Source organism: Pristiophorus japonicus, chromosome 11 (genome assembly GCF_044704955.1).
Source record: "Pristiophorus japonicus isolate sPriJap1 chromosome 11, sPriJap1.hap1, whole genome shotgun sequence".
NCBI lineage: Eukaryota > Metazoa > Chordata > Chondrichthyes > Pristiophoridae > Pristiophorus > Pristiophorus japonicus.
In genome coordinates, this window is record NC_091987.1 from 78,219,018 (window position 1) to 78,239,918 (window position 20,901).

Consider the following 20,901-nt stretch of genomic DNA (forward strand, 5'->3'; position numbering starts at 1 on the left):
CTTGCAGTTTTTGCAGAAAAAATGCATTGAATCATGTAATGAGATCCCCAAACATCTGCACAAATCTCAGAATCTGTGTAATAATTTGACTCATTCAATCACTACACAATTGTGGCTCTGCTTGTTACCTATGAGGCAGAAGCATAACATTTTTTCTGCCATCCCAAAGCTCAGAAGATAAACTGAATATCATCATTGAGGCTGTAATGAGCAGGGTGGAAAGGGGGGAACCAGTGGATGTGGTGTATTTGGATTTCCAGAAGGCATTCGATACATAAGAGGTTACTGCACAAAATAAAAGTTCACAGAATTGGGGGTTATATATTAGCATGGATAGAGGATTGGCTAACTAATAGAAAACAGAGAGTCGGGATAAATGGGTAATTTTCTGTTTGTCAAACAGTGACTAATGGGGTGCTGCAGGGATTGATGCTGGGTCCTCAACTATTTACAATCTATATTAATGACTTGGATAAAGGGACCGAGTGTAATGTTGCCAAGTTTGCTGATGATACAAAGATGGGTGGGAAAGCAAATTGTGGGGAGGACACAAAAAATCTGCAAATGGATATAGACAGGCTAAGTGAATGGGTAAACATTTGGCAGATGGAGTATAATGTGGGAAAATGTAAGGTTATCCACTTTGGCAGAAAAAATAGAAAAGCAAATTATTATTTAAATGGAGAAAAATTGCAAAGTGCTGCAGTACAGAGGGCCCTGGGGGGTCCTTGTGCATGAAACACAGTATGCCGGTACAGCAATAATCAGGAAGGCAAATAGAACGTTGGCCTTAATTGCAAGGGGGATAGAGAATAAAAGCAGAGAAGTCCTGCTGCAACTGTACAGGGTATTGGTATGGCCACAGCTGGAGTACTGCGTACAGTTTTGGGCTCCGTATTTAAGGAAGGATATACTTGCATTGGATGTTGTTCAGAGAAGGTTCACTAGGGTTGATTCCGGAGATGAGGGGGTTGACTTATGAAGATAGGTTGAGTAATTTGGGCCTATACACATTGGAGTTCAGAAGAATGAGAGGTGATCTTATTGAAACATATAAGATAATGAGGGGAATCAACAAGGTGGATGCAGAGAGCATATTTCCACTCATAGGGGAAACTAAAACTAGCGAACATAGTCTCAGAATAAGGGGCCGCCCATTTAAAACTGAGATGAGGGGAAATTTCTTCTCTCAGAGGGTTGTAAATCTATGGAATTCTCTGCCCCAGAGAGCTGTGGAGGCTGGGTCATTGAATATACTTAAGGCGGAGATAGAAAAATTTTTGAGCGATAAGCGAGTATTAGGGTTATGGGGAGCAGGCAGGGAAGTGGAGCTGAGTCCATGATCAGATCAGCCATGATCTTATTGAATGGTGGAGCAGGCTCACAATGGCCATTAATGGCCACAATTTTGAAATCTGCAGATGACATGAAACTTGGAAGTGTAGTAAACAGGGAAGAAGATACTAAAGACTTCAAGAGGCCAGAATGGTAGAATGGGCAGACACATGACAGATGAAATTCAATGCAGAAAGGTGTGAGGTGATATATTTTGATACAAAGAATGAGGAAAGACAATACAAGCTAAATGGTACAATTTTAAAGGGAGTGTAAGATTAGAGAGACCTGGGGGTGTTTGTGCACAAATCTTTGAAGGTGGCAGGACAGATTTACAAAGCAGTTACTAACGCATCTGGGACCCTGGACTTTATAAGTAGAGGCATAGAGTACAAAAGCTAGGAGTTATGCTAAACTATACAAAGCACTAGTTGGTCCCCAGCTGGAGTATTGTGTCCAATTCTGGGCACCACACTTTAGGAAGGACATGAAGGCTTTGTAGAGGGCAGATTTCCTAGAATGGACCCAGGGATGAGAGATTACAGTTACACGGAGTGACTGGAGAAGCTTGGGTTGTTCTCCCTAGATCAGAGAAGTCTAACTGGAGATTTGATAGAGGTGTTTAAAATCATGAAGGGTTTAGTAGAGTAAGTAAAGTGAAACTGTGGTTTACGCAATAAGTGGTTAGGATTTGGAATTCACTTCCTGATAGTGTGGTGGAAACAGATTCAATAGTAGCTTTCTAAAGGGAATTGGATAAATACATGAAGGAGAAAAAATTGCAGGGATATGAGGAAAGAGTGGGACTAACTCAATTACTCTTTGCAGACTCAATTGGCCAAATGGCATCCTTCTGTGCTGTATTATTCTATGATTCGATAATTCTGTGTAGGGGTCTATATTCAATCAGAAACACTTAGCACTTTAGAGAGCCATTATTGCCTTCAGAGAAATGTTGTGGTGGCACAGTTCTTGGAAAATGTAGAAATAAGAACATAAGAAATAGGAGCAGGAGTAGGCTGCCTGGCCCCTCGAGCCATGGACTCAGCTCCACTTCCCTTCCCACTCCCCATAACCCTTTATCGCTCAAAAATCTATATCTGCCTTAAATATATTCAATGACCCAGCCTTCACAGCTCTCTGGGGCAGAGAATTCCATAGATTTACAACCCTCTGAGAGAAGAAATTCATCCTCATCTCAGTTTTAAATGGGCGGCCCTTTATTCTGTGCCCCCTAGTTTTAGTTTCTCCTATGAGTGGAAATATCCTCTTTGCATCCACCTTGTCAAGCCCCCTCATATGTTTCGATAAGATCACCTCTTATTCTTCTGAACTCTAATGTGTATAGGCCCAACCTACTCAACCTGTCTTCATAAGTCAAACCCCTCATCTCCGGAATCAACCTAGTGAACCTTCTCTGAGCAGCCTCCAATGCAAGTATATCCTTCCTTAAATACTGAGACCAAAACTATACGCAGTGCTCTAGGCATGGCCTCACCAATACCCTGTACAGTTGGAGCAGGACTTTGTATCATCAGCAAACTTGGCTACATTACATTCAGTCCCTTCATCCAAGTCATTAATATAGATTGTAAATAGTTGAGGACCCAGCGCCGATCCCTGCAACACCCCACTAGTCACTTTATGCCAACCGGAAAATGACCCATTTATCCGGACTCTCTGTTTTCTGTTAGTTAGCCAATCCTCTATCCATGCTAATATATTACCCCCAACCCCAGGTAATGTCTTGCTCTGAAAAATATGATTCGACAGTTGCCAATTTCATTTTTGTGAAAGTGTACACTGTGTGCTACAGCTCAAACTATTGTGATGTGATTTTTTTTTTAGACTTTACGGTACAAACACAAATGCTTTTAGAAATATCTGATGCAATTGTTAATTTCCAAAGGGGACAATAGCCTTTTAAGTATTCCAAAGCCTATTAACTCCAAGATTCAGGCCGTGAACAATAATCTAGTACTAAATGAACATAAGAACATAAACAGTAAGAGCAGGAGTAGGCCACTTGGCCCCTCAAGCCTGCTCCACCATTCAATAAGATCATGGCTGATCTGATCATGGACTCAGCTCCACTTCCCTGCCCGCTCCCCATAATCCTTCACTCCCTTATCGCTCAAAAATCTATCTCTGCCTTAAATATATTCAATGACCCAGCCTCCACAGCTCTCTGGGGCAGAGAATTCCTTAGATTTACAAGAAATTCCTCCTCATCTTAGTTTTAAATGAGCGGCCCCTTATTCTGAGACTATGTCCCCTAGTTTTAGTGACCCCCATGAGTGGAAATATCCTCTTTGCATCCACCTTGTTGAGCCCCCTCATTATCTTATGTTTCGATAAGATCACCTCTCATTATTCTGAACTCCAATGTGTATAGGCCCGACCTACTCAACCTGGCTGGGTGCTCCACAAGCAGCAGACTGACATTGTGCAAGATGCTGATGCCATCACAGGGTTTAGTCAGAGAACATCTCGGTGGGAAATGAGTGTTTCCTGCATTTTCTGTTTTTAATTGAGTTCAACGTCTCTTTCCCTTTTCATATGCAAATCAGCAGCTGTGATTTGCATTGTAAACCAGTTTTGGAAGAATTCTGGGTTGCTTTTGTCTGGTACTAGTTTGTAATGTAAGCGGTCAGGAAAACATTGAAAAAGAATATAAATAAATGTTTTAAACTTTTTGTGTTATACAGCCAGCAACATGTCAGAGCTAAGTTCATTGCATGACCAGGACACTGATTACCGCCAGACCTTCTGTCAGGCTCGAAAACAAGCGCTCCCCATAATCACTGACCAGGATGATGGTTCAGCACTCAGGGCTCAGTTGGGAAGAGGATCAGGACATTTCAAATGCAGAGAAAAGAGAGACAGTGAACGCTGCAGTAGCAGGTACAGTAAAAGAAATGTTCAGTTGTTAAAAATAAAATCTCAGATAGCATTTATATAAATACTCCTCTGAATAGTTTTCTTTACAATAACCTGTGCAGCCTCGCAGGTGCACTGTTGGTCATCCATATTCTCAGAGGTCATAACTCCCTCCTGACCTTTTTATTCCATCCTCTAAAAACAAAATTGACATTGCTGTCTAGGATGTAGTTGGTGGTGGAGAAACTATGGGGCTGCATTTGTGGCCCCTACAGGCACGAACGAGGTGCGCGTGCGCCCGTAGGGGCCCCACAGGTTCCGGATTTAGGCATCCACTGTGCATGCACCGAAACCCGGAACTTGCGATCTGTCAAGAATCCTCCTGACAAATCCTACGAATCTGACAGAATGGGCATTCTCTGCTGGAGAGTTGGTCTATTTGCGCAACTTCTGCCCAGCGAATGCCCGTGAAATTCTTACGCCTGCTTTTATTAGCGTAAGACTTTTAAAGGACAGAAATGTTGTTTTAATTCTATAATTTAAACATTTAAAAACCTGTGAAATAAGGTAAGATTATATTTGTAGACCTTTTAAATATGTAAAAAAAAATTATTTTAATTGTTGTTTTAAATAATTAATTAAATTACATTTTGATTCATTTTAAATATGTGATTTAAAAAATTTATTTTAAGTGTTTGTGTATTTTTGGGGGTATTCCCATTCATACTTGTGGTGATTCTGTAAATACGGAACTCACCATAAAGTATGAACAGAAATACCCCTACTTTGATTGGTTGGGCAGGCCCATATGATCCCAGGGATGCTTGTGAAACACCTGCGCCCAGAAATACCTGGGCCTCTACACAGGCCTGCAAGTAGAGGCCCAGGACCGCAAGTCGCCGAACCTCCTGGACCACCAGGTAAGTTCGTAGATTTTTTTCAGGTCGGAGGCATCCAGAAATTCCACCATTTACAGCAAAGTTGCACCTGACTTTAAGTTAAGCTTGTATAAAAGAGAGGTCAGTTACCAACATGACTTGTGAAACCTGGCAGTGGTTGAGATCACAGGCATAATGTCCATAAACTGTATCTGAAACATTAGGGATGCTCCTGTTCATTCACTGTAACTTCGACGGAAACACTCAATAAACCTCGGAAAAACAGCATAAAAAGTGTTTTGCTGCCTCTGAGATTTCCACAGATCTTCTGCCAAAGTTACAGTGGACTCCCACCACCTTTGAATGAAGCAATTATATGTGTTGCTAAGAAGGGATTCTGCAAACTGCCTTTTAACAGTTTCAGGCAGGGAAATCTTTTCCTTTCCATCCTTCTGACACAGAGCCCTTGCCATAAGGGCTTTCCCGTATATGACCTCATAACGGAGGCAAAACAGGACCCAGTTAGCATGCAGTAATGAGGATCCTGCCTGATTCAGGTGGGTGTCTGGGCTGCCCAGCAGAACTCTCAGGGAAAAATAGTGGCAGGCCAGATCTGAGCAGGAAGAGGGCAGTAAAAGCAGCATAGCTATTTTAGGGCCGCTGCAACCTCATTTCTACTGTGCGGGCTGAGTTAAAATTGGCCTATGATGTCTATATTCTGGGGCTTTGAACATCAGAATAACCTGCTCCACCTTCTGGCCGAAACTGGCGCTGCGAGTGCGAGTTTGGAGGCGGGTCAGCTGTTGAAATCACAGTGATTGATAGCAGGGTGGAAGTCCACTTTCAGCCCACCTCCATGTCAGTTTCCCAAGTTCCGGGTCTGCTTGCAGTTCACAGACCTGACACCAAACGGCAGGGGAGCCAATTAAAATTGTTGACAGCTTGTTTAACTGTATTTAAAAAGCATTTTACCAGGTACTCACGATTTTTCCAGCTTTTTTTACGAGGTTCCCGGAGATCACGTCAGGTAAGTATGTTGGGTTCTCAATGACTCTCCATTGCTGTGAATAGTTGAAAGCCTCAAAAGTGGTATAAAAGCCACAATTTCATAGCTGTTCCATTTTCTTCAGGATTTGGAATACTTTTTTCAGCTTTATGGAGGTTTGAAGTGTTTGGAGTGAACTCTCTATCCAGCGTCACCTCCTTGGAGGAACCTCTATCACCAGTGACAGTGTGCTTCTATCATCTCAACTTCACCTGCCATTTATTCCATCAGCATCAGTGCCCTTGAAAAAATCTCACCTTTGTCCTCAGAATCCCACCACGATCAGCCCCAACACCAACATCACCAGGCACACCAGCATCACCAAAACTAGCACCAACCTTCTTCGCAATCACCTGATGCTGCACAGTACACAGGGTCTCAGCACCCAACCACATTGCTGCCCGGGATGCCAGGGATGGCCTCACCATGGCCACATTTACTTCAGTTGACGCTGTACACCCTGACTGCCACATGATGTGCCAATTTGGCACCACCCCACACCAATACCATAAAGCATCCCTTTAATGCCCAAGCCATTCCTTTCACACTTATCGCCATTGGCTGGGGGGGGGGGGGGGTAACCGTTATGTCTCACCATTCACTGTAACTCACTAAGCCACTTCCAAAGGTGCACACAGATCTGTCCAAGAAGGCAAAGTGTTGAAAATAAAGATTTCAATGTTTGACAACGCATCTACATAAACATTGCCTAAAACGCACAGGTGCCGACCCTTGTGTGTTGTTAGTTGGTATGATTGGACAAGGATGAGAGTGAGTGTGAGGGGTGGCTAGTGAGATGAGGTTGTGATAATGTAGATAGAGAGATATGGATAGGTGAAGGTGCAAGGTATGTTGGTGTGAGTAAGGATGTGCAGGGGTAGGGTAGGGATGGCATAGTGATGGGGATGTGATGAGTGGCACAGCAGGATGAGGCTGAGTGTGCTTTCCAGTATCGTTTTGTGATCTACTGAGATCATTGAAACATTTGCGGCACTGCACCCAGATCCTCCTGATGACCTCCCTGCTCATGCCCTCCTGTACGAGATGCAACCAGGCTGTGTTGGTGTCCTGGGAAGATCTCCTCCGCCAATTGGAATTGAGGAGGACCTCCCTGCCATAGCATATGGAGAGAGTCATGGGAGAGACTGGATGCAACCATGCACCTTTGTGCAGTGCTTGTCAGTGTTTGAAAAACCTCAAAGCTGTAGAACACTGACAAGACAACTGTCAAAATCAATGTGGCCATGGTCTCTTTAAGGAAACCAGCTGATGACACATTATCAAATAACGTCATCAGACCCGCTTCCTTTTAATTGGCCGGGAATCTCGCAGCCCAATCAGGGGAAAGTCATGGGGGAAGCTGACATGGAGCTCGGAGTGGGGTCACAGCCCACCCCAGAAATCGCCTGTGCCTCTCTCGACCCGGTAGGAAAAATCGAGCCCACTGTGAGTGAATCTGAATTTTAATCCCACCATGACAGAAAGCAATTTGCCAATACCCATGATATATCCAAGACTAGGGCTCAATTTTCCGGTTATCTGTGCCGTTTTTTTGGCACGTGCCACTTTTTTTGGCCTAAGTTAAAATATACAAGTTTCCCCAAAAGTTTCTGCGCCAGTGTAACTCAGTTACGAATTTTTTAAATTAGTATTATTTTGCATCATAGGGGGCATAACCTGATGTCTGTGCCAGTTTTTCAGATTTATACAAGTTTGGCCAACTTACATTTTTACGTATGTGACCACTCCCAAAAAACCTTCTGGGCAATTAAGAAAAAACAGCACACATTAAAAAATCGGCGCAGAAAGACGCCATTGTTGTTATGCGAAGTTTTGGCGGGAGTTTTCAAACTCAAAATGGAAGTCTAATGCAATTCTTTAATTTTGGAATTTTTTCCAAGTGCCACATCACCACCAAACATCTCCTCACCGGGTTCGAGGGTCAGAGTGTTGTCCGGCAGAATTACTCTTTCACCTGGACACAGGCTCGGCTTCAAAAGAAGCCCGGGGGGTGAATGCTGAACTGATGGGATGAGAAGCTTTACACTATGCAGCAGCTTCAAAAGAAGTGCGGGGGCGGGTGAGGAGGAGGGTGGGTGGATGTCGAGCCCCTGTGTCCGGGTGAGGGAGCGATTCTGCCGGCCAACCCTCGAGCCCAGTGAGGAGACATTCGGTCAGTGGTGGGATGGTACTTTGAAAAAAATCTAAATTAAAGAATTGCATTCGACTTCATTGCCATAAATGTCCTCATTGAATGCCTAGCTTCCCGTTCTAAGCAAGCCTATTGCGCATGTGTAGACCAGGGTGTGGTCCATACTAGGGCGTCGACCTTGGGGAGAGTGAGAGAAAAAGGAAGCTTTAACTCCTTGTCCTACTGTTTTTAACTTCTGCAAAGCTACAATTTAATTATGGGGGCAATATTGACAATGCCATACCTCATACAAGCCTTCTGCCTGATGGTGCTGCGGAAGAAACAATTGATTCGACATCATCACATGAGGAATCTCAGAGCAAGGAGGATGATGGGCAGGAGGCCTTAACCATGTCGGGTATATCGAGACAGGCATTCATACCTGCACTTGAGTGATGCAGATTGTGTGAGAAAACTGCGTTTCTACAACAAAGTTGTAACTGAGATCTGTGAGTTAGTAAAAGCAGACCTGCAACCGAGAAGCATCAGGAGGACTGCTTTGTAAGTTGAAGTGAAGGTAATAGCTGCACTTTCATTCTATGCATCTGGATCATTCCAGGCCACAACTGTGGATGTATGCACCATTTCTCAACATACAACACATATCTGCATTCGGCAGGTGACTGCTGCACTATATGCCCGGAGGAATGATGACATAAAGTTCCTCAAGACCGCCCAGGCAATGCATGATAGGTCTGTGGGTTTCTCCAGGATTGCTGGCTTCCCAAAGGTACAGGGCTGCATTGATTGTATCTACATTGCCTTGCGAGCACCTTTTGGAGGATTCCGAGATGTACAGGAACAGAAAAGGCTTCCTCCTCGTGAATGTGCAGCTCCTCTGTGATGACATGCATTGCATCATGTCAATTGATGCAAGATACCCTGGGAGCACCCATGATGCGTTCATCCTACATGAGAGCACTACATCTGCCATGTTTCAGCAGCAGCCAGAAGGACAGAACTGGCTGCTGGGAGACAAAGGGTACGGCCTCGCCACTTGGCTCATGATGCCCCTACGCCTAACCCGGACGGAAGCTGACCGGGAATATAACATGTCGCACATTGCAACACACAGCATAATCAAGAGGACCATTGGCATCTTGAAACAGCGTTTCCGATGCCTGGATCATTCCGGAGGCTACTTCCAATACTCCCCTGAAATTATCGGTCAGTTTACTGTTGTGTGCTACATGGTACATAACTTAGCCATCATGCAGCAGCAGCAGCAGCTGGTAGTAGAAGACCCACCTGAGATGAGAGTGGCTGATGATGAGGAGGAAGATGTAGATAAGGAGGAGGAAGAGGAAGAGGATGAGGAAGCCATGCAACCACCTGAACCCGGAGCACGACGGTGGAGGAGGGTGGGCCGTCGTGCCCCTTTAACGATTGCTCGAGTCTTGCACTAGCAGTTCATCTGTGAACACTTTGCTGCCTGAAGGTTCAGCGGCAACTATTCCAAATGGACCATGTTTACTGTTTGGACCTGTTCCGTAATGTTGTGTTAATAATGGAACAAATAATGGAAATGATTCAGTTATAATTTAAGATATATTTTATTCAAAAGTTTAACACTTGTTTGTGCTTAACTTTAATAAAAATATTCTTGTATCAAACTTTAAAGTTTTCCGTTAAGATCACTTACAAACTTTAAGATCATTTACAAACTTTAAGATCACTTACAAACTTTAAGATCATTTACAAACTTTAAGATCACTTACAAACTTTAAGATCACTTAGGAACTTTTAAACTTGTAAATTTACAAAACTTACAAAAAACTTTTAATTTGAAAACAGTTACAACAGCAACAACAAAGTAATAACAACAACAACAGCAACAACAAAGTAATAACAACAACAAAGAAAGGCTGCACTCAACTCTCCTCCACCTTATTCTAAGACCACCCACTATTTCTAGGGCCACTTCCTTAAGTACTCTGGGATGCAGACGATCAGGCCCCGGGGATTTATCGGCCTTCAATCCCATCAATTTCCCTAACACAATTGCCCGCCTAATAAGGATATCCTTCAGTTCCTCCTTCTCACTAGACCTACTGTCCCCTAGTACAATTGAAAGGTTATTTGTGTCTTCCTTCGTGAAGACAGAACCAAAGTATTTGTTCAATTGGTCTGCCATTTCTTTGTTCCCCATTATAAATTCACAAACTCATCATCATATGCAGTGCCTCGAAATCGAGGAAGACTTGCTTCCACCCTAAAAATTAGTTCTAAGGTGACTGAACAGTCCAATACGGTAATTACAGTCTCTGTCACGGGTGGGACAGATAATCATTGAAGGAAAGAGTGGGTGGGGAGTCTGGTTTGCCGCACGCTCCTCCTGTTGCCTGCGCTTGTTTTCTGCATGCTCTCGGCGACGAGACACGAGGTGCTCAGCGCCCTCCCGTATGTGCGTCCTCCAGTTAGGGCGGTCTTTGGCCAAGGACGCCCAGGTGTCGGTGGGGATGTTGCATCTTATCAAGGAGGCTTACTTGACCAAGGTTCTGCCACTTATTTTTGCACTGGCCTCCAGACCTTGGGGTGGTCACCATTGCACAGTAATCTTCTGCAAGTTGGTTCTAGTGTTTCTTCATTTCTTTTGGTGAAACTTTTATGTGACCTCTGCGGGTGTCCAGCTCATGGCGGGTGTCCAGCTCATGCCATCTGTCCTCAATTACAGTGACTAGTGCCTCCACTTCATCCTGTGAGAAATTCTTGGTCCTTAAGCCACGTTGCATATTGTATTGCAGCTCCGATTTTTCCATTGAAAATTAAAGTTCTCACACACAACTAGCTCTTTAAAAATGGCCGAATGCAGACTGGGAGCTGTAATGGATATGCGCGCCCATAGCACTCACGTAAAAAACGTCCTATTTTTTTTTTGCGCGTGCGCAGAAGGGGAAGCATCATTTTTTTGGCACTGACATTAGGCTCCACCCCTCAAAGCTAAAGGACAGACAGGCTGCGCAGTGCCAATTTCAAAAAATTGAACGGGGAAACTTGCAAGTTATTTGTTTGGAGTAGTCGGGGCCATAAAAAATGGCCGTAACTCTTGCAATTCAAAAAAAAACGGCATTGTGGAAAATTGAGCTCTATATATGTAGAAAAAAGTTGTATTCCTGCTGACAAAGACAGAATATGTGTACTAGCTGTTTCAAAAGCATTGGGCTGGAATTTGCAATGGGTAATAAGAACAAAAGAACATAAGAAATAGGAGCAGGAATAAGCCATTTGGCACTTCGAACCTGCTCTGCCATTCATTAAGATCATGGCTGACCTGATCATGGACTCAGCTCCACTTCCCTGCCCGCTCCCCATAACCCTTTACTCCCTTGTCACTCAAAAATCTGTCTATCTCCGCCTTAAATATATTCAATAACCCAGCCTCCACAGCTCTCTGGGGCAGAGAATTCCATAGATTTACAACCCTCTGAGAGAAGAAATTTCTCCTCATCTCAGTTTTAAATGGGCGGCCTCTTATTTTATGTCCCCTAGTTTTAGTTTCCCCTATGAGTGGAAATATCCTCTCTGCATCCACCTTGTCGAGCCCCTTCATTATCTTATAAGTTTTAATAAGATCACCTCATTCTTCTGAACTCTAATGTGTATAGCTCAACCTACTCAACCTATCTTCATAAGTCAAACCCCCTCATCTCCGGGATCAACCTAGTGAACCTTCTCTGAACAGCCTCCAATGGAAGTATATCCTTCCTTAAATACGGAGACCAAAACTGTATGCAGCACTCCAGGTGTGGCCTCACCAATACCTGTACAGTTGTAGCAGGACTTCTCTGCTTTTATACTTTATCCCCCTTGCAATAAAGGCCAACATTTCATTTGCCTTCCTGATTACTTGCTGAATCTACATACTCGCTTTTTGTGTTTCATGCACAAGGACCCCCAGGCCCCTCTGTACTGCAGAACTTTGCAATTTTTCTCCATTTAAATTATAATTTGCTTTTCTATTTTTCTGTCAAAGTGGATAACCTCATCTTTTCCCACATTACACTCCATCTGCCAAATTTTTGCCCACTCACTTAGTCTATCTATATCCCTTTGCAGATTTTTTGTGTTCTCCTCACAATTTGCTCGCCCACCCATCTTTGTATCATCAGCAAACTTGGCTACATTACACTCGGTTCCTTCATCTAAGTCATTAATACAGATTGTAAATAGTTGAGGACACAGCACCGATACCTGCAGCACCCCACTAGTCATTGTTTGCCAACTGGAAAATGACCCATTTATCCCGACTCTCTGTTTTCTGTTAGTTAGCCAATCCTCTATCCATGCTAATATATTACCCCCAACCCCGTGAGCTTTTGTCTTGTGAAGTAACCTTTTATGTGGCATCTTATCGAATGCCTCATGGAAATCCAAATACACCAAATACACTGGTTCCCCTTATCCACCCTGCTCATTACATCCTCAAAGAACTCCAGCAAATTTGTCAACCATGATTTCCCTTTCATAAAACCATGCTAAATCTGCTTAATTGGATCACGCTTTTCCAAATGTCCCGCTACTGCTTGCTTAATAATGGACTCCAGCATTTTCCCAACCACAGATGTTAGGCTAACTGGTCTATAGTTTCCTGATTTTTGTCTGCCTCCTTTTTTAAATAGGGGCGTTACATTTGCGGTTTTCCAAACTGCTGGGACCGCCCCAGAATCCAGGCAATTTTGGTAGATTACAACCAATGCATCCACTATTTCTGCAGCCACTTCTCTTAAGACCGTAGGATATAAGGCATCAGGTTCAGGGGACTTGTCCGCCTTTAGTCCCATTATTTTACCTAGTACTACTTCATTAGTGATAGTGATTGTATTAAGTTCCTCCCTACCTCTAGCCCCTTGATTATCCACTATTGGGATGTTTTTAGTGTCTTCTGCGAATACCGATACAAAATATTTGTTCAACGTCTCTGCCATTTCCCTGTTCTCCATTATTAATTCCCCAGTCTCATCCTTCAGGGGACCAACATTTACTTTAGCCAATCTTTTCCTTTTTATGCACCTGTAAAAACTCGTATTATCTGTTTTTATATTTCGTGCTAGTTTACTTTCATAATCTATCTTCCCTCTCTCAATAATTTTTTAGTCGTTCTCTGCTGGCTTTTAAAAATTTCCCAATCTTCTTGCCTCCTACTAGTCTTGGCCACATTGTATGCCTTTGTTTCAATTTGATACCCTCCCTTATTTCCTTAGTTAGCCACAGATGGTTATCCCTTCTCTTACAGTCTTTCCTTCTCATTGGGATATATTTTTGTTGCGATTTATGAAATAGCTCCTTAAATGTCTGCCACTGCTCATCAACCATCCCACTTTTTAGTCTATTTTCACAGTCCACTTTAGCAAACTCTGCCCTCATACCTTTGTAGTCTCCTTTATTTAAGCTTAGGACCCTGGTTTGAGAACCAACTTTCTTACTCTCCCACTGAATTTGAAATTCAACCATATTATGGTCACTCATTGCTAGAGGATCTTTTACTACGAGATCATTTATTAATCCTGCCTCATTACACAGTGCTAGATCTAAGATAGCCTGCTCCCTGGTTAGTTCCATAATGTACTGTTCAAGGAAACAATCCCAGATACATTCTATGAACTCCTCCTCAAGGCTACCCTGGCCAATTTGCTTTGTCTAATCAATATGAAGGTTAAAATCACCTATGATTATTGCCGTTCCTTTATTACAAGCCTCCATTATTTCTTGATTTATACTCCATCCAACAGTGTAGCTACTGTTAGGGGGCCTATAGATTACGCTCACCAGCGACTTTTTCCTTTTATTATTCCTTATCTCCACCCAAACTGTTTCAACATCTTGATCCTCTGAGCCAATATCATTTCTCACTAACTCACTGATCCCATCCTTTATTAACAGTGCCACAACACCTTTTCCTTTCTGTCTGTCCTTCCGAATTGTCAAATACCCCTGAATATTTAATTCCCAGTCCTGGTCACCTCCCACGTCTCTGTAATGGCTATCAGATCATACCCATTTGTATCTATTTGTGCCGTCAACTCATCGATTTCGTTATGAATGCTACGTGCATTTAGACAAAGAGCTTTTAAATTTGTTTTTTTACCCTTTTCTCCTGCTTGTTTCCTCTGTCCTTCAAACTCACTTTCTACATTTTTGCTTTCTAATTCCAGCTTTACTCCCCTCCCTACTGAATCTATTCTCAGGTTCCCATCCCCCGTCAAGCTAGTTTAAACCCTCCCCAACAACACTAGCAATGCCCCCCCGCGAGGATATTGGTCCCGGCTCTGTTGAGGTGCAACCCATCAGGCTTGTACAGGTCCCACCTCTCCCAGAAGCGGTCCCAATGCCTCAGGAATCTAAAGCCCTCCCACCTGCACCATCTCTCCAGCCACGCATTCATCTGCTCTATCCTTATATTTCTGTACTCACTAGCTTGTGGCACCGGGAGTAATCCGGAGATTACTACCTTTGAGGTCCTGCTTTTTCATCTCTTTCCTAGCTCCCTAAACTCTGCCTGCAGGACTTCATCCCTCTTTCTACCTATGCCATTGGTACTGATATGGACCACGACCTCTGGCTGTTCACCCTCTCCCCACAGAATGCCCAATTGGCACGGCGCACTAACAGTGTTCGCTGTTTTATTAACCCTTTTGAAACTGACCGCAACTTTAGGAAGTAGCACAAACCCATCTAAACTCGGAAATCCTGAAGTTGCGGTCAGTCATTCACTGTTCCGACACTGGCTGCGTTGTGCCCCCCCCCCCCCCCCATAGCCGGCAATCAGTGTAAGCAGTGAAACTGACGAAACCTTGGATTTTTCCAAGTTAATATTACTGTTAAATTACTACATTAAATGTTAAGCTTTGTTGCATTAGGTGTAACTGGGCTTTTAATAGCATATTGACTGCTAAACAAACATTATGGACCTGAAAAACAAATTTTAATTTTATGGAGTGTCAAATTTCTCCATTATGATAAAATTTACAAATTTTAAGAAACTTTAAAAAATGTTCATGATATTTCAGGTTCTACCTTATCCCCATGTGGGAGCCCAATCTATTTTTTGCACTCTATAACATTTTTAAAAAATCAGGATAAAAGCAGGTTCTCATTTCCTGCTTCCCTGTGGGTGAGAATTCTGGAATGTGATTGGCTGCTTAGACAGCTTGTTGGCGTCACAGCAGATCTCGCTGGGGATCCCCACTATACTGCACTGAAAGCACTTATGCGTCGAAAAATGCAAGCTTCTCGCCACAGGGATCGTAAGCTCTCTGTGGGTAGCTTTCCTCGGGGGGCCATCAGCAAACAGCTGACCGCAAATCCCGGGCCACTAGTTTTATCTTTAATGGGGAACAGGACATGCAGATCGAATGAAAAATGGTTTCTCTGAAGGAGAGTAGCGATCTAGTAGTGGTTGTGTTGATGCAATTTCTAGTCAAAATGTTGATGGTTCTTACACACACTCCTGAGCACAGGTGCAACTTCTCCATATAAGTGGTTTCAGTTACGGATGCTACAAGCATTTTAATTTTTATTCTGTGATTTTCAACTTTGACTTCAGAGTACCGATTTTCAGACGCTTCAAAACCAAGGCAGAACTGAAGTGTGAACTAATATGTGCATGCTGTTTTGTAAAGCTTTATGTCAGAATAAGTTTTTGCTATATACATATTCCATGAAAGTAAATGAACTTTAGTAGCAATGGGTACATCATATAGCAGGATTTAGCTTGTTTTGTACTTCAGTAGAAAGCCACTAAGAATATTTAATTTTTATTGTTCTCTAGGTCACGGTCTCGATCTTGTGAAAGACAAAGGATTGAATTCCACGACAAGGAACAAACAAGGTCACTGGATGAACTTGAAGAATTTGCTGAATCCTACCATTACAGGGGGAGGAGGGGTAATTCCCTGGAGCCAGAACGGTGGGAGAGAAAAGATGCTGGCAGAGGAGAGTATTACAGAGCACTCAGAGACCGGTACCACTATCAAGACAGCTCTTTGGATGATTATTACAACAAAAGGAGTAGAAGCAGGAATGAACTGTATGATACTGACCAGGGACAAGTTTATAATAGTCAAAGGAAGAGAGATAGGCAGGAAGAATATCCACTAAGGTGCACAAAGGATGGTGGCAGAGCATATGATGATGCTTTCATGAACAGTATTCTGGAGAGAAAAGCCAAATGCAGATCTTACAATGAAAGCTACAGCAGTGAAACCCCTTCCAAAACCAGCATCAAACGAGGGAATGACCATTATTATGGGAAATCTCCAAGCTACAGGACAGAAGAGGAAGAGACACTGCCTCCATACACTGAAATGCACTTGCAGAGGCTTAGGCCAGAAGAACTGGCAGCAAGGGTTTACTGCCAGAAAATGGAGAATGCTCATGAGCGGAAAGAACAAACAAGACAGAAGAAAACTGTGAGTTCAATGATCTTTTTAATAAAAAAATACAGCAGAAATTGCATTTATTTTTGGAACCTGTATACTTTCTTTGAAATGTATTAATTTGATTGAAACTTAGTTTACTCTAGGATAATGTTGTCTTGTGCTGATGAATTCTGTGCTTATCAAGGTGCAATTTGTCAGTTCTGGGGAACAGAATACCTTCTCACTTTTGGCACCTGTTGCTAAGCACCCAAAGTCAAGTATCTCACAGTGCAGAGTGGAGCACCCTTTACCCAGGCCCACGAATGTCCTTTATGAAGATACAAACCTCCCAGTTTGTAGTGTGGTTCCTAGGGTTGGATGGCTCTGGACTGCTCTCAAGCTGATTTGAAATCTTGTTTGCAATGGCACCATTCCAGAATGCAGTGGGATACTTCTCATAACTGACATTACTTGAGCAGAGATGGAACCCCTTCTGTTTTAAAGAGAAAAATATAGAAGAATAATGAGTAAGAATATAATTTTCTAATATAAAAAAGATTATTTGGGAGAAATCATATTTCCCTTATGCTTTTCATCACTTTTACACTAAAAGGACATTACATCAAGACATAGTGGGACCGATTTTCACCCTGGGCAGTGAGTTGCAGATGAAGTCAATGGAAAGGAAAATCGTGCAGTGTGTATAACAGGCAAGCGATCCATTCCTGCCAGTTTTCTACCTCCACCAGAAGTGAAAACCGGCCCCTGTTGGTTTTAGAAGTAGCGAGAATTAGCAGTTATTTATTTTTAGATTTTATAGGTCTTGTAACTGTATTGTAGTTGTGTTTTTTATGTGTTTAACAAAAATTAATTAACTCCATAATTACTCCTGTAACATTTACCAGACAGTATTTACCAAACAGTAAAAATGGTCTCTCTGAGTATAGTCAATTTTTAAAAGCTGTTATAAATTTTGATTAATTGAGGAACAAAAAGAAATGAATACAGCCTGATAAATACGCCCTTTATACATTTTAGTGCTGCGTACGATGGGAGCTAGCTCTGACTGCAGCAGTGCTACATTACAAAGCAAACAGCACAGCTGCCACCGGAGGAGCAGAGAGCCACCTTCGCAGGTGGTTTTCCAAGACTCCTCTGGAGTCAACAATGCCAGCTGCAACAAATATGAATGACTAGTACTTGTTGCCTGGCCCCTCTTTTTTCTAGCCACAGGCAGACCTCTGAAATATTCATCAGCCATCACCAATAGTCCATGTGCAGTTGTTTCCCTGTTGCCACCAATGCTGTGCAATATGTTTATTACAGTAATGCTAAAAATTCCACAGCACTAGAATCTCTGGCATATTACAGAATGTTCTGCAGTATAAATAGGGCATCAAAGTGGGTTCAGTCTGGCACAATCAAATAAGCCACATTCAAACAGATTTGGCTTTTCTTGGCTTGCTATCACACTTGATTCTACAAAATGATTCCATTTTTCTACACAGTCATTCTTCAACATGAATGATGAGTGTATAATACGTTGACTGGAAATTTTGATCATGAATTTTGAATAACCATAGTTAGGAATGTTAAAGCAATTATATTTTTTTAATTATTCAATATCTAATCCATCCTATCATGTGGCAAATACATTGAAGAAACATATTGTTGAATGTCTTCGGTTGCTTAATTAATATGTTTTTCTCTTTCAGAATCATTTCCCAGTCAGAGATGCTCTTGTGGTGTAAAACTAAAAAGGATTAAGGGAAGATTCTGCCTCCAAGTTTGAACTGTGTGACAAATGTGAGATGCCAATGATTTCAGAATGCTGGGGACATGGTTTGGTCAACATGGGGGCTCTACAACACTCGATAAAATGGTTATAAAACACTGGAGCTGGCTGCCACAGTTCCATATTTCCAAGTATTATCAGTCTCTGGCAGATTTGTCAGATTGGTTTACATGTACAGTATTAATGGCTTTAGAGCCTGCCACAATTTATGCCATGGTTGATGCTATTATTCTAGAATTTAGGAACAATCTTTTTGTATCTGGTGACTGATTCAATGCAGTGGAGTGTGGATATTACCATGCCAATTTATCCAAGGCACTGGTTATCATTGTTATAAAATATCGAACACAAACCATAGAATCAAAGAATTTTATAGCACAGAAATCAACCATGCAGCCAAATATCGCCCATGCTGGTTCTCTTAATCACTTTCCCCATGCTCTTTTAATTTATTTTCTGTTTCAAATATTTCATGTCATTATGGATTCTGCTTCCATCCTGTTTCTGGTATAGAATCCCATGTCCTGACAATCCTCTACCTAAACAAATTCTTCTAACCTCTCCTTTAGTTCTTTTGGTGATAAAATTAAATTCATGCCCTACTCATTCACCGACCAGTTTTGCTCTGTTTACTTCATCAATATGTCTCAACTTGAAAACCTCTCTTCGATCCCCACTTTGCTAGTTTCTCCTGATAACTAACCACTTACTATAACGTTAAATCTACTGTATTTTATTTAATCAATGACTTAACATTTCATCCAAGTACAAGTGCAATTTAACAGATTACAATTCTTGGGAATGTGACTCTCTAATTCTGAACTCTCCCACCCTAGCCTGTCACCTGCAATAATATTAATACCTCAGTCAATCTTCTCAATTACTGTCTCACCTCCAGCTTTGATACCCTCATCTCCCCACATCCCACATGCCCACAACGCCTCCTATATAACTACCTGTTGCCATTCATCCTGCCTCTCTTTCTATCACCAGATCTGGTTGGACCATCTCCAGTTGCATCATTGTCCCCACTCCCTTGCCAAAACGACTTTTCCAAGATCTTCTTGGTGAGCAGAAATAATGTCAAACTCCTCTTCTCCACCACAAACTGCATCTTCAAATGTTACCATCTCCCCCTCCCCCACACCACACATGCTCACTCCAAACTCAAAATGTGAGGAACTCAGGCTTATTTGCATCCAAATTGAGGCCATTTATCTAGCAGCCACTGCTCTAATATCTCACACTCCACCAAATTGCCAGCTTCCCTTTCTGCTCTCCATCTTTGTCCTCACCTTCCTATTTGCAGTTTCTCCTCTATCCTCCCCCAAGCCCACCCATCTCATCCATGAAACCCATCGTCTGCTCTCTTGAGCCCTTCCCTCCGAGCTCTTAACTATCCAATTGTGCTTCTCACTCCTATACTTACTGATATTATCAACCTGTCTCTCTTGTCCAGCATTATCCCTCGCCTTCTTCATTCCTTCCTCAAGAAATCCACCCTAAACCCCTCCACTCTCTTCAACTAACATCCAATCTCAAACTTCCACTCCCAAGAGAATGCTTAAAGAGTGCTTATCCAGAAAGTCAAGACTGGAGGTTGTTAGATTCAATTAAGGGACACCTAATTAATGGTCAATGAACAATTGAAGAATGTCCAATATTAAAAGCATTGTATGACTTGGGCCATGGCTCGCATTTTAATTATATTAAAGCAAAATACTGCAGATGCTGGAAATCTGAAATAAAAACAGAAAATGCTGGAAATACTCAGCAAGTCAGACAGCATCTATGGCGAGAGAAACAGAGTTAAAGTTTCAGGTCAATGACCTTTTGTTAGAACAATTAATTATATTGTTCAGTATTGAAGAACATGAGTCAATTTGTTTTCAAAACCATTTAATTTGAGAACCATGATAAAACCAAAGAAGTTAATCCTGCATGCTTCCTTCTTAGGGTTTTAATATTTTCCATTAGATAGTTGTATTTTTACTGTTTGATATAAAAGACTCTACATAGGAGTTAACAAATACCTCCACATTGTAACGTGGCATCTATTTTTGCTTTGCCATTGTAAGATGCACAACATCTGGTTTCTAAAGAGATCCCTCAAGAGTCTGAATTCTCAGCTTGACAAATGCTTTCTATCCATAACTGGAGGCTTAAACAGAAGATGCTGGAAATACACAGCAAGCCAGGCCTGAAATATTAACTCTGTTTCTTGATCCACAAATGCTGCCGGACCTGCTAAATATATTTATGATTTCCAGGGTCCACAGTATTTTGTCTTTGTGGAAGTTTAATCAATTCACTTCCCAAGAACTGTATTATGCTCTTCCATTTGGACAATTAACTGAGATGTGTATATTTTCAAAACCATTTAATTTGATAGCCATGACAAAACCCAAGCAGTTAATCCT

The 20,901-nt window shown here is 42.2% G+C and overlaps 1 protein-coding gene across 1 annotated transcript in view; it reads left to right on the forward strand.

The window, feature by feature from the left end:
- LOC139275773 (immunoglobulin-like domain-containing receptor 2) overlaps positions 1-19,107 on the forward strand; it is a 193,718-nt gene extending 174,611 nt beyond the window's left edge. The window contains exons 7-9 of the mRNA XM_070892972.1: positions 4,044-4,239; positions 16,098-16,737; positions 18,402-19,107. Of these exons, the coding sequence (XP_070749073.1) occupies positions 4,044-4,239; positions 16,098-16,737; positions 18,402-18,437 (872 nt within the window). The 3' untranslated portion in view covers positions 18,438-19,107. The remainder of the gene's footprint in view (positions 1-4,043; positions 4,240-16,097; positions 16,738-18,401) is intronic.
- The last annotated feature ends 1,794 nt before the right edge of the window (positions 19,108-20,901 follow it).